Source organism: Melozone crissalis, unplaced genomic scaffold (genome assembly GCF_028551555.1).
Source record: "Melozone crissalis strain CALT ecotype California unplaced genomic scaffold, PUWL_Pcris_2 ptg000027l_1, whole genome shotgun sequence".
NCBI classification, from domain to species: domain Eukaryota; kingdom Metazoa; phylum Chordata; class Aves; order Passeriformes; family Passerellidae; genus Melozone; species Melozone crissalis.
In genome coordinates, this window is record NW_026535805.1 from 21,334,554 (window position 1) to 21,346,869 (window position 12,316).

A 12,316-nucleotide genomic window follows, 5' to 3' on the forward strand; every position below is an offset into this window, starting at 1 on the left:
CAAAAATACAGAAACAAGTGGAAAGTACTAATTAATCATATGTAGAGAAACATTCCTCTTCTATTGCCTTTCCCTCCAAATAATTCAGAAAGTTTTAAATTTAATGAACAAACCCTATAAAAAATGTCAGTGCATTTTCTCTCTCAGCACAAAAGCTGGGCCTTGCAGCAAACAGAGCTTTCTGGAAGGACTGGTCACAAGAGTATATAGTAAGTGGAGAAATACACAGATTTAATTTTCTCCCTTATTTTTTTCAGCTATTTTTTAATTTCATTTTTAATGTGTTGGTCAGAATTTTGCTTTACAGTTCTCTGAACCTACCTTGTATTTTCAGGATACTGGCAGCTGTTAAAGCCCAATATTGCTTTGGACTAGACCTTACAAACTTGGGTGCAGGATTATTTTTTTTACAATTCAGCATCTAAGTGTCTCAGTAATTCCCAAAGGTAGCAAATGATTCTGTATCAGCTGCACCGACATTAGACAGTAGCAAAGCAAGGATCTCTGTCTGATGGAAGTTGTCCATCAACAGCAAGGCAAGCTCCTGGCAGCAGGAGAGCAAACAGAAAAGGAGATGTCTTTGCAGTTTGTGACAAAGTGAACCTGCAATAGGTGATATAACTATATTTAAAAAAAATCTTATGTTGGGAAAACATACCTTAAGCAGGAAACTGCAAATACAGGGAACAACAAACACTGCCTATTCAAAAGACTCCATCGTATTTTGAATCACTTTGTGCTGTGTTTTACTTGTGGTATAAACACACATATATGCACACACATTCCCATCCCTCACTTGTACTCCCAATAATAGCAAAAATAAACATGAAAAATAATATTAAAAAACTCTGTATTCAGTAATATTCACACCAAAGTATATGTATAGATATATCCATTAAAATTATGAACATTTCTAAATATATTTTATGTATCATACATATATTTATATGTATAATTACATATCCACAGAAGTCGTCTTGCTGTGCTAAAGCCAGCAGTAAAAGCAAAAACAGGTTTCACAATAGGACACCCATATATGCATATGTACTGGCTGTTTGGTTTGTGAATTTATTTACAACTTAACTATATCATAATAAATGCTTACTGTTCTATTGTACAAACGTAATAGTAAAGGTTTAGGTTTGTTTTTTAAATACAAAGACTGCAAATGAATACATGAAAAAAATTACACACCATGTACAGTATTTATAATTTATAAATGCAAAGTTAAGACCTCTTTAAATTATTGCACTTGCATATTTTTACAAAGATAGTTTATATGTATCATATATATATATATGTGTGTGTGTAAATATATATATATATAAAACAAATTTTTCAGCTCACTAAATGTAGTAAAGTTGAATGTTGTTACCTTGAAGTTCTGTCTTCTCCACATTACAGCCCAACCTGAATTTGGAATATTTATGAAACTACTCTACAAATCAGTTTGATCTACCCTAGAAAGCAGTCCGTTATTTTAGGTTTATTTCACAGAGTATACACCCGTATTACAATCGAGCACAGTTTTTGGTCAGAAAGCAAACAAAAGTTATGATGTGCCTTTGCTAGATTGGGATATAGAACCTAAAGTTTGAACATTAACTTCTTTGTAGTAGTGTGCAGAAAGCCTTTTTTGTGTTTCGAATTAGTGAATTAATTGTTCCACTTCACAGAACTGGTCCAATATCACAGTGTTTGAGGCAAATGCATTATTTCAAGAGGGTCATGATTGATTTGAGCATCTAATAATCTCTATTTTTTAACATGAACAGTGCTTTTTGCTACTCCTACAATTTTAACACTATATGCTCTAAGTGCAGTCACAGCAAACTGATCACACTGTTTTAAGTTTGCACAGGAAAAAAATCTGTGTCACATAAAAAGATGAATTCCACTCTGCATGTCCTCTCCAATTCAATATGCTTGATCATATACTCCAGCTAAAATACCCTGTTTCATTTCTCTAATGATTACTTACAGAAAAAAAATTACTGCCATGAGTCGAATCATTACAGTAGAGTGTTGCAGAATCATGCAAAATTAATAAATTAATTGTAACAATGGAATTTGTCATGCTGTAATAAAATATGCAACATCTCAGATGAGCATCATGCTATGTCAACTATTTTTCTCACTTAGTGCATACCTTTCAGGCACATTTTCATAATACACTAGAAATGCTCAGTTACAGCTTCAAACAGTGTTTTTACCTTTACTAGACGTAGGAGGGAAAAGCAGCTGGAATTATTACCAAGAAAAATGCAATTCTAAGAACATAAAATCCAAGACTTCTAGGAAAGGAATGATCTGTTAAGCTTTTTATACATTCTTTTGGGCAAGATGAATTTTAGTAGGATAAAAATGCAAGGAGTGACTTTAGATAATTTAACTTAATGAGTCAGATGTCTTACAAACCTAGACGTCTTAATAAACTGTGAGTTTGAGTCCAGAACTTTGAACAGTTAAATCTCAAGATGTCTTTGATTCATCAAATTCAAATGCAGCTCCAAAGTTCTAACTTTTGGTGGATTTGACTTTGGAAGTGCAGGTACAAGTATTTTTTTTTCAAAATATTTACACATACAAATCTGTACTCTGTACATGCTAAGACAGACTACATTTGCTTAAATAAATCAGCTCATCATGACTATGTTTTTGGTCTAAGTCATAACAAGGAGTAATATTTTGTCATTACCTTTCTCCTTTTACATACCGGAAAATCAAACCAAATCACAGCCACTGGAGCCAATTTTTAAAAATTCTAATAGAAATTATACTATAGCAAACATATTTTATGTGGTTTGGATAGTTGTATGATAGAAACAGTTGCTGATTCACTTGTGACATTAATAAAACAACTTAGTGCCAATTTGATAAATCTGCCAGGGAAACATGCCCTCTATCAGTACTTACAAACTTCAAAACATAACAGTGTGTGATACTGCCAAACATTTTTAACGGCAGGAAACAGAACTAGTGAAGTTATCTTTACTGTCAGTGAGTAAAAGATGAGTGGAAAGCTTTCCATACACACAGATCTAGTGTGATAAGGAATACTTTTGCAGTGCTTTTAAATCGGCATTTTTAAATGGAAAGGGGAAAAAAAAAAAAAGGGGAAAATAATGGCAAATATATTTAATGCAAATATGCTCAAGTAAACATACTTAGCCTGCAAAGAAAAATATTCCATCCAGTTGCTGAGGTGCTGAGGTATCTGAATTTCAAAGAGCATTTCTGTAGTCATCATAGATTTAGATAATTTCTATGTAAATTAGGAATGGTGGATTCTGTCTCAAAAGTACTCTTATTGGACAAAAGGGTGCATCTGCATTATTTAGCTGAAACAGAATGGCTACAGAGTCAAGTAGAGGACACAGCATGACATATTTTTCATTCTACTTTGCTGTAATTGTTTCCTGCCATGTCTTCCTTCTTTTGTTTTTGCTTTTTTCCAATTCCAAACCAGTTTGCTGTGATTACCAAAGAATTTCTGCACTTAGAATTGGTAAGGCAAGCTAAAAAAAAAAAAAAAAATAATTATGGGCCTGTTGCTAGGTAACATGCATCACACAAATAAGATAACTTCATACTGAATTCTCAGCCTGTGGAATCTCTATGTACAGCAAAGGCTTAGGTGCATTTATACATTATGCGACTACGGATCACGCACTGTACACATAAACAGATACTGGCATGTGCTCGACCATAACAGAAGGCAAAACTCAAGAGGCCAAGTTGTTCACATGAAACCCAAAAGCTGGCATGCCTATTAGAGCAATAGAGCCCAAAAGACAGGAGATGGAAAAAGAAAAGCTGTGTTCTGTCTTTAGGTCACTACTGTTGCAACTGTGTTGCAGTTACACAATGGCCATGTTATCACGGAACCTCCACAAGAGTGCATTATCTGTGAAAAAGCACATAATGCAGTATAGGCTGTATGTGAAAGGTATGCAAAGACTGTGTTTTCACCTACTGTGTGGATTCACTATGAAGATTTTTTTTCTCATTACTTCTAAGAGAAAGACAAAGGCAAATTAAGTGTTGTGAAACATATTCTGTACAATTGCACTAAATTTATAAGAGTGGCATTACATGTAAGTCTGTGCATAAGTTTGTAAGGCTGAGGCCTAAGTCAGCACAGAACTGTAAACACACCATTTAGTGTACTTTTCTTCAGTCAGCTATTCTTTCACTAAGAAAGGCATTTCTAAACTTTGAAATTTCTCTAACTAGGGGAAAAAACCAAACAGACAAATGGAGAAGTTTCCTAATTTCACTCATCTTGGGATGGGGGGAAAAAAGCAGTTGAAGACATGCAGTGTTACTGTGCAACACAAAAGCTAGTCAATACAAAAAACATTTTTGATTTATTGTGATGGTACCACAATCCCTCTCATGAGACCTGACTTTTCTGACAAGCCTTTTCTTCCCAGCAGATAGCATACTTCAGGTACGTCTCCAATACCTTTTAAAATACAGCTCAGCAGGTAGAAATAAAAATGATGACTTAACTGTGAGCTAGGCAAGGAAATCTTTGCTGTCACATTTAAATTTAATCCGATATTTCTGTCACTATGAATACAAAAACTCCAACCTGAAACTCCCTCTTATATCGGGGATAATTAACCAGTACTTCCAGTGTTTTAAGGAAGGAGTTGCCTAGTTTTAAAAAACATCCTAAAGAACAAAGCACCATTACTAGTTCTATCAACATTTCCCTTGTGAGTGACAGACAACTGGCATCATGATGCTTAATGAAGTACTTTAAAACTTTAACCTGAATGTTGGTTTTCCTTTAGTTTGCAGCAAGAGAATTCACTGTAACCTAAGCATAAATTATAGTCTCCAAGGATTCTGCTGGAGTTCAAACTGATTACAAGTAGATCACACATAAACATTCACAATAGCAATGGGTATATTGTTCTATTTATAGCCAAGAACTCCCAAGTGACACTGGTGTTAAAGCCAGCCACAGTACGGTATAATAAAAGTACCATTGAAACCCTTACTAGAAAGATACAATTTAGAAGTACCCCATAAGATTCCCCCCCACCCCCATCAGTTTTAAATTAAGGCCTCAGCAATGTAGCCCATGAGATAAGGCCAGTCTTTTATATTCACAAGTTGTAAGTTCTCTTTTGATAGCTGACTCCAAACATCTGGGTTGACATTTTCCCTCTGCTTACGTTGTGTCACTGGTGTAGGTCAGGAGATTGGCTGCCAGAGTCATTTAGCTGAGGTAACTCCATGGGTGTTACCTTCCCAGGCAGGTCTACTTCCTAGCATTTTGCAGCTTTCCTTTTTCCTTTTTTTTTTTCTTTTTCAAATAAAAATGAAACAAAACAAAAAACAATCCCCAAAACAAGAAGGGGTGCTTTTCAGGTTAAAGCAATCTTTTGCTGCTGTTCAGTCATCAATCTTCACAGGAAGAGAATCTGAGGTCCCAGGAGCAAGGGATTGAGAAGAAATCCATATAGAGGCTTCCTCACCTCTCGTTACTTTCTCCCATTGGTTAAGATTGTCCCTGGAGATGCAAAAAATTGAAGGTAAGATACTGCTCATAAGTTGACTGGGAATTACTTCTTCCTCACAATAATGTCTGCTGCAATATACTTTGAGATTTATATTTATGTAAGTACATTTATATTAGTACCTGTATGTCATCAAGCTTTTATCATCTACACATTATTTCACCCTTCAGCTATCCCATTCTGTAATTCTATATGACTCATATCCATGTCAACTCTATCCTAGCCTACAGTACACCTTCCTTCCCCAAGGCAAGCCCTGAAGTGAGAGGTTACCACCTGCTTCCAGGACAAATTTATAGCTCTCATGGCTGCAGGAAAGCCCAGCTGTGACCCAAGAGACACAAGACTGCAGAGACTCTGAAACAGCACTCTGAAGCACAGGAGCAGATAGATTAAGCTTTCTGAAACTCCTGCAAAAGGGCTGCCTGACAGTATATAAAATGTTGCATACCAGGATCATAGTGTCAATTTTCAACTGCTATTGTGATAATCATATTAGCAGTCTACTACATTTAAAGGGTACCTCTTCTTTGAGATATAACTATATTTTAGTGCCTCACAGCCTGGCCAATCCTTAAATTCAAAATTCTGTTCATAAGCCACAAAATGATGAGAAATGAAGCTGATAATGTTCTAATGATCTGAAGGGGGTACAAACCCATAGTCTTACTTGCTGTGCACCAGTACCACTCTAGTGATTGGGAAGTCTGTGTTGATGATAGGCCTTGCAACCAATGGCCAAATCTCAGCATTCAGTCTTCAAACACAGACAGAAAGACAGCAAACCCAAATGTTTCACCTTTATCCTGTCAGAAACAGGATGGCAAGAGTACTAAAAGGTCTCCCACTGTAATGTCACACCATGACATTACATCGGAATTTATGTGGCAGAGCTCTTCTGATTTTTATGTCATAGCCTTGTCAAAACAGTTGCTAAAACAGCAAATAATCTGAAAGCACAGCATACAAGTAAGAGGAGAAAATGAGAAAATGTTGCACTTTCTGGGGGAGGTGGAAGGCATGATCTGATGAAGTCTATCAAAGAAGGCTGGTGCCCTCTAGGGTAACGCCTGCACCATTTTCTGCAGGAAAATGTTCTGCCAGTGCTTCAGGCCAACTGCAACTTATGAAGCCAGCATTAATATGGCATTGAGCCTCAGCTAATATAATCAGGCACTAAGGATGAGAAAAAATGAAGCATCACTATTTCTGTCTCCTTCTTGGACCTGGGAAAGTAATGAGAATTGCAGCCAAAATATTTTAAAATTATAAATTTCATTAAGAATTGAGAGACCCAAAAGCACAAGCAAAATAGTTTCAAATTATATGGTCTGAAATAAAGGGGGGGGGAAAAATCACTTCATCCTCCAAATAAATACACTACCATGTATTTACACTTTTGTAGACCTACTGAGTACATGGCTAATACATATAACACAGGTGGTCTAATAGCTTTGATCTACACAGGTTGACAAGGAAAACATTTAAAAATATGGAATAAATTACCAGACATGAAAACCTTTTAGACTACCTTACTTTATGGAAAACCAGTGCTGAATTCTTTTTTTATTTTTTTGGTAAGGTATTGATAATATGATTCATTTGCCTTTGAGCTCCCAATAAAGCCCTGGCTCCTAATGTCTGTAATAAATGCCCAGAGGTTCTAAAAATAAAAGCCTTGATGCTGACATGCTGCCTTGGCTGCTTTTGCTGCTATTATTTGCAGCTGGTGTCTGAGTTTCAAAGAACACAAGGACACAGCAGCTTAAATATTGTGTTCAAGAATGAGCCCTGCTGGTGAAGAGGTGATATAAAAATTGGTTCAGTCAGCAACTCAGGAAATGCCAAAAAAATGAGGCTGTTTCACTCTGATCACACCAAAAAGTTACCCATCAAAAATAAAAGAAAAACAAAAATGTAGAGCAAAATCAGTGATTTGAAACATTCTGGAATATTCTAGACCCTGCAATAACATCAATTTTTTTTTCTGCCTGTGCACCTGAAGTTATATCTGTGTTCTGACTTCCTGTTCTCCATCTCCAAGTCTTAACCCTCAAACTTTCTCTTCATTCTCTTCAAATAAAAAGCAGAGGATAATTTCAAGGCTAAGACAAAACTACCACACTGCTCCTCAGAAGACTTTATGCCAGGGTGTGGATTTTCAAGAAGCTCTTTAGTCCTGCAGAGGCTTCATCTACTCATCTATGTTTCAGTTTTGCATTAGCACAATCTAAACTAAACAATGCACAACAGCAAGACAGGGAGCCATCTGTCCAGAGCTCTGTCCAGTGTGGAGACTGTGGCAGTGTAGCTTTCAGAAGTACCATTACAACAATTTGAATTACAAACAACAAACATAATTTCTGGAATATAAAAACAATCATATAATCTCTGCCAGGAGTCTGATTGCTTCTACTTCAGACATCACACCTTCTACAGAGAAACCAACTCTTGAAAAGACATTCATGCTTGACCTTCAGAATTAGGGAGACCCTTTATCTAGAGCAGGTGCTTACATGGGTGTTTGATATCCAAAATTCAACTTTAAATATCCTCGTCTGAGTTCAAAAAGATGAAACACCAATTAGAACAGGCCAATTTTGCAAATAAACCTCATTGGGATATCCACATGGCCAGAAATCCAAAGATACGTATCTTCCAAGATTGCTGCTCCTGTAAAAGATACTGTGTAGTTTTAAACACTCCATCTAGCCTCTCTAAGGCCCAGTTTCCATTAAGTGTTATAAAAATTTGATTTTGATCAAGTCTTTACTCAGAGGGCGGTGAGGCACTGGAACAACTTGCCCAGAGAAGCTGTGGATGACATATCCCTGGAAGTGTTCAAGGCCAGGTTGGATGAAGCTCTGGGCCCTGCTCTAGCAGAAGATGTCCATTCCCACAGAGGGGAGACTGAACTAGATGATCTCTTCCAAGGGATCTTCTAACCCAAACCATTTTGAGAGTCTATAATTTTCTTGGATAAACCAAATGCATTATTTAGTCTCTCTCTACTAATATCTCAAATCATTCCTTCAGCTCTTTACATTCTCTGGTTTGTTCATGTCTTTATCTACTCTCCTTAAAGCATAGGCACTAAACAAAATTCCAGCTGTAGCCCCATTCACATAAAAACTACAGAGGTATAGTTTCCAATCCTCCTGAATATTCCTTCCACATCCATCTAAGGGTTGCATAGCCATGCCCAGCAAAGGTACCTTAGGGGCAGATGACTATTAATGATGGATCCTAGATACTCACTGTTTTCATAAGGTGGTCCTCTCTAACAATGACACAGACCTACATATTCTTCTCACAGCTATACGAAAAAGTGTTTGTGTGTGAATGAAATTGTTTCGCTAACTACTACATTAATTTCAAGGCATTTGTCTGTTACTTAACAGAAATAATTTAGTCCACAAGATCCACAAAAGGAGGTCATACAGGACAAAGAAAAAGTTCAATGTAAGATAGAATTTAGGGACCACAACATAACAAAAAATATGAGAGAATACTAGTAAGAGCATAAAAAAACAGACCTTTAAGCACTCGATACGACTAGAGATGGCAGACATTTTATGAAACAACTGGGGTTTCCTAGAAAATATGGATTAACCTGAAAATTTTCATGAAGCATTCATTGGTTTCAGCAAAATTTTTGTCAGGAAAGATTGCTAAGGCCCAGGATATAATTACTGGACAGAACTACCTACAAAGCAATCCACCATCATTCAAGTGGAGAAGCAGCCAACACATAAAGGACTCTTGCCTCTTTCCCAGAACAAACCAAGCTCCACACCCACTGTGTCATAGGAGAAAGTTACGTCTGCTTCTCCCATACCCCAGTGTTACCACTCCTATGCTCTCAACTGCTAAATATTTTCTAGATATTTCTTTTTCTGGTTTTTAATAGAAATTACCCGATATGAAATAAAAACCACGTGCTAAACATTTTTTAAGTAAAGAGAATACTGGCCAATTTTTATTGTGGGAACCACACTGAAGTAAAAAGGACAGAGGGAAATTACACTGAGCCAGAGCAGACAGGGATGCACAAACACTGAACTGTTTCTCTCTAAATGTTTTTGGCATCTAGCACATTTTAATCAGCTGTGTCTGTAGATCTACAGTAGATAGTCTCTGACAGCAGTTATCACCTCTGGGTTTCTGAGTAGATTGATGTGAGGTGATGTGTATCCCTGTTAATATTCATGCAAATTCTAAAATTAAAAATCTGTATTTCCAGACAAACTTGCAAAGCACTCTCGCATTGTCCTTTACCAAGGTATCAGCTATGCACATTTACTCACCTGCATGCTCGGAGTAGTGGCCCAGTTGGAGGAAAGATCTGTGCAAGGGTGGTGTAACATGGGATGGCTACAGCATTGTAGAACCCAATCTATGAAAAACAAGAAATTTAAAAAAATAGTTTAATTTTTGCCAAACTACAATACTGGAAGCTAACAGCTCAAAGCTCTTTACTTAATTACTACTTGTATTAATTATTCACACTTCTGCATCTCCCTTTAACATCCAAGTGCTTTAAAATAAGCAGCAACAGTGAAATCTTTGGTAATTACAGCTGCTTACATGCCTTTCTTTTTTGACTGATATGGCTGCTTCAGGTAAGGTTTTCCACAGAACCTTTTATTATTCAATTGATTTATTTCTTTTGTTCAGGACATGTCTACCTGTTTGGTGTCAGTAGCAGCAGGAAGTAGGCGGAGATGTTAGAGATATTTCTGCATACATTATTCATATGATGATTTTATTTTTTAGAAAAGGGAGGTTGTGCAGCATTCACAAAACATGGTCAGATTATGGATTGTTCTGATGTCCTCCAGGGTCTGCATTGCATAGCTCAATGTACTAAAATGCTGTGGGCTTTGCACATTTGTGAATGGCATACAGTGTGATCAATGATTGGTTTGCAGTTGCTTCTCATGTACGCAGTTCAATAATACATTTTTACCATTATCGTATTTAGGGAAAACCAAATGAGCACATTTTTAATGATATCTGACTCAGAGACTTAGGGGCCTGCGACAGCTACGATGTCACAGCTGAATTGTCATGACATTATGAAATTTTTAGAAAATGTTACTTATATATTATCAATGATGACAGATTGCATTCAGATTCATTATAACATCCCTCATTTATCCCAGACCCTTATGATAGTTACAATAGTGTACTATGAGCCCTTCTTTGGATGGAATTTTTAAATGCCTTTTAGTGAAATACTATGTGTTGTACCATGACCAAAGCATTTGATAATATCTCTTTTTTTAATAGTCCAAACTTTGATCCCTATTCAGAAATTGAAGAGCAACTCTTGTTTTCATCAACACAAAGATTCATGCCATACTGCTATGTAACCAAGTCTTCTGTGTACTTTAAAAAAAATAAGATATATTTTCTGAGCTGTGAAGCCAGATGAAGTACTTACAGGGATGAAGTACTTACAGTGCAGCAAACAGAAAGGAACTGCAGCTGGCTAGAAGGCAAGGCTACATACAGATGGGATGTCTGCTCATCCACACTATTTCATATACTACCTCATTTTCTTCCCATTTGTTTTGGATTTTTTCTTTTCTTCTTGTTTGCTAATTTTTAAGGGGAACTATTTTATTTCAGTGGAAAAAGATTACTCTGTAATTGTCAACAACTAAAATAGGACATTAGATGCAGCCACCCTGTAGACCTTCTGGCTCAATGAAAATCACAGAATCAAAGAACATGATGAGTTGGAAGGGACCCTCAAGGACCATTGAGTCCAGCTCTGCATAGGCCCATCCCCAAGAGTCACACCATTGTCCAAATATTTCTTGAACTCTGTCAGGCTGGTGCTGTGACCACTTCCTTGGGGAGCCTGCTCCAGTGCCCAACCACCCTCTGTGTACAGAACCTTTTCCTAATATCCCACCTAAACCTCCTTAACACAAATTCAGACCACTCCCTTGTGCCCTGCCCGCTCATTTCAAAAAAAAGATCAGGGCTGGATCATTCTCTCCCCCTTCCCCTCATGAGGAAGTTGTGACTGCTGTGAGGTCTCCCCTCAGTCTCCTCTTCTCCAGGCTGAACAGACCCAGTGATCTCAGCTGCCTTTCATGAGGCTTCCCCTCCAAGCCCTTCACCATCATTCTTACCCTTCTTGGGACACTGGCTAAGGGCTGAAACAACCACTTACTAAGATAAAAAGCATTATTGATACTTGTAAAAATTCAAGGTGATTGTGGTCATAGCTAGAGCTACAAGTACAACGAAAGGAAAAAGTGATGACAGCGAAGAACACATTGTCATTTAACCAAAATCTGAAAAAAAGTTTTCCACTTCTACTTTAAAAATAACATCAAATTCAGCAGTGTGAATAACCCAGTTTCAAAAGCAATATTCACTAATATATGAAATGCTTTTTTCCATACATGTTTTATGTGTAAACAAGTACCATTTTACTGAGAGAGTTCATACCTGACCCTGAGGGACTTCATCTTTCTTATCTCTGTCCATCATAGGAATAGGTTGAATACCTGTTTTCTTCATTTCATCGCCCTGGAGAAAAGTAGAGAGAGAGAGAGAGAGAGAGAGATTAAGAAAACAAAAACAATACTATTGAGACCTGAATTTATTTCCATCTTCTATTCTATGTCAATCTAAAAATCCAGAATTTAAAATAATGTGTGGTATCACTCTGAGGCAATCTCAGAAAAATGCACAAGGAGAGGCTCATTTTGTACATTCACCTAAGTGATAATGCAAACAGCGGATGCTGTAAGTCAATGCAC

At 36.9% G+C, this 12,316-nt stretch overlaps 1 protein-coding gene across 3 annotated transcripts in view; it reads right to left on the bottom strand.

Moving 5' to 3' along the window:
- Positions 1–833: 833 nt before the first annotated feature.
- PDE10A (phosphodiesterase 10A) overlaps positions 834–12,316 on the bottom strand; it is a 342,086-nt gene continuing 330,603 nt past the window's right edge. For all 3 annotated transcript variants that reach the window (XM_054279385.1, XM_054279384.1, XM_054279383.1), the window contains 3 exons: positions 12,003–12,083; positions 9,842–9,930; positions 834–5,527 (listed from right to left, as the gene is read on the bottom strand). In XM_054279385.1, coding sequence (XP_054135360.1) covers positions 5,410–5,527; positions 9,842–9,930; positions 12,003–12,083 — 288 coding nt within the window. In that variant the 3' untranslated portion in view covers positions 834–5,409. The remainder of the gene's footprint in view (positions 5,528–9,841; positions 9,931–12,002; positions 12,084–12,316) is intronic.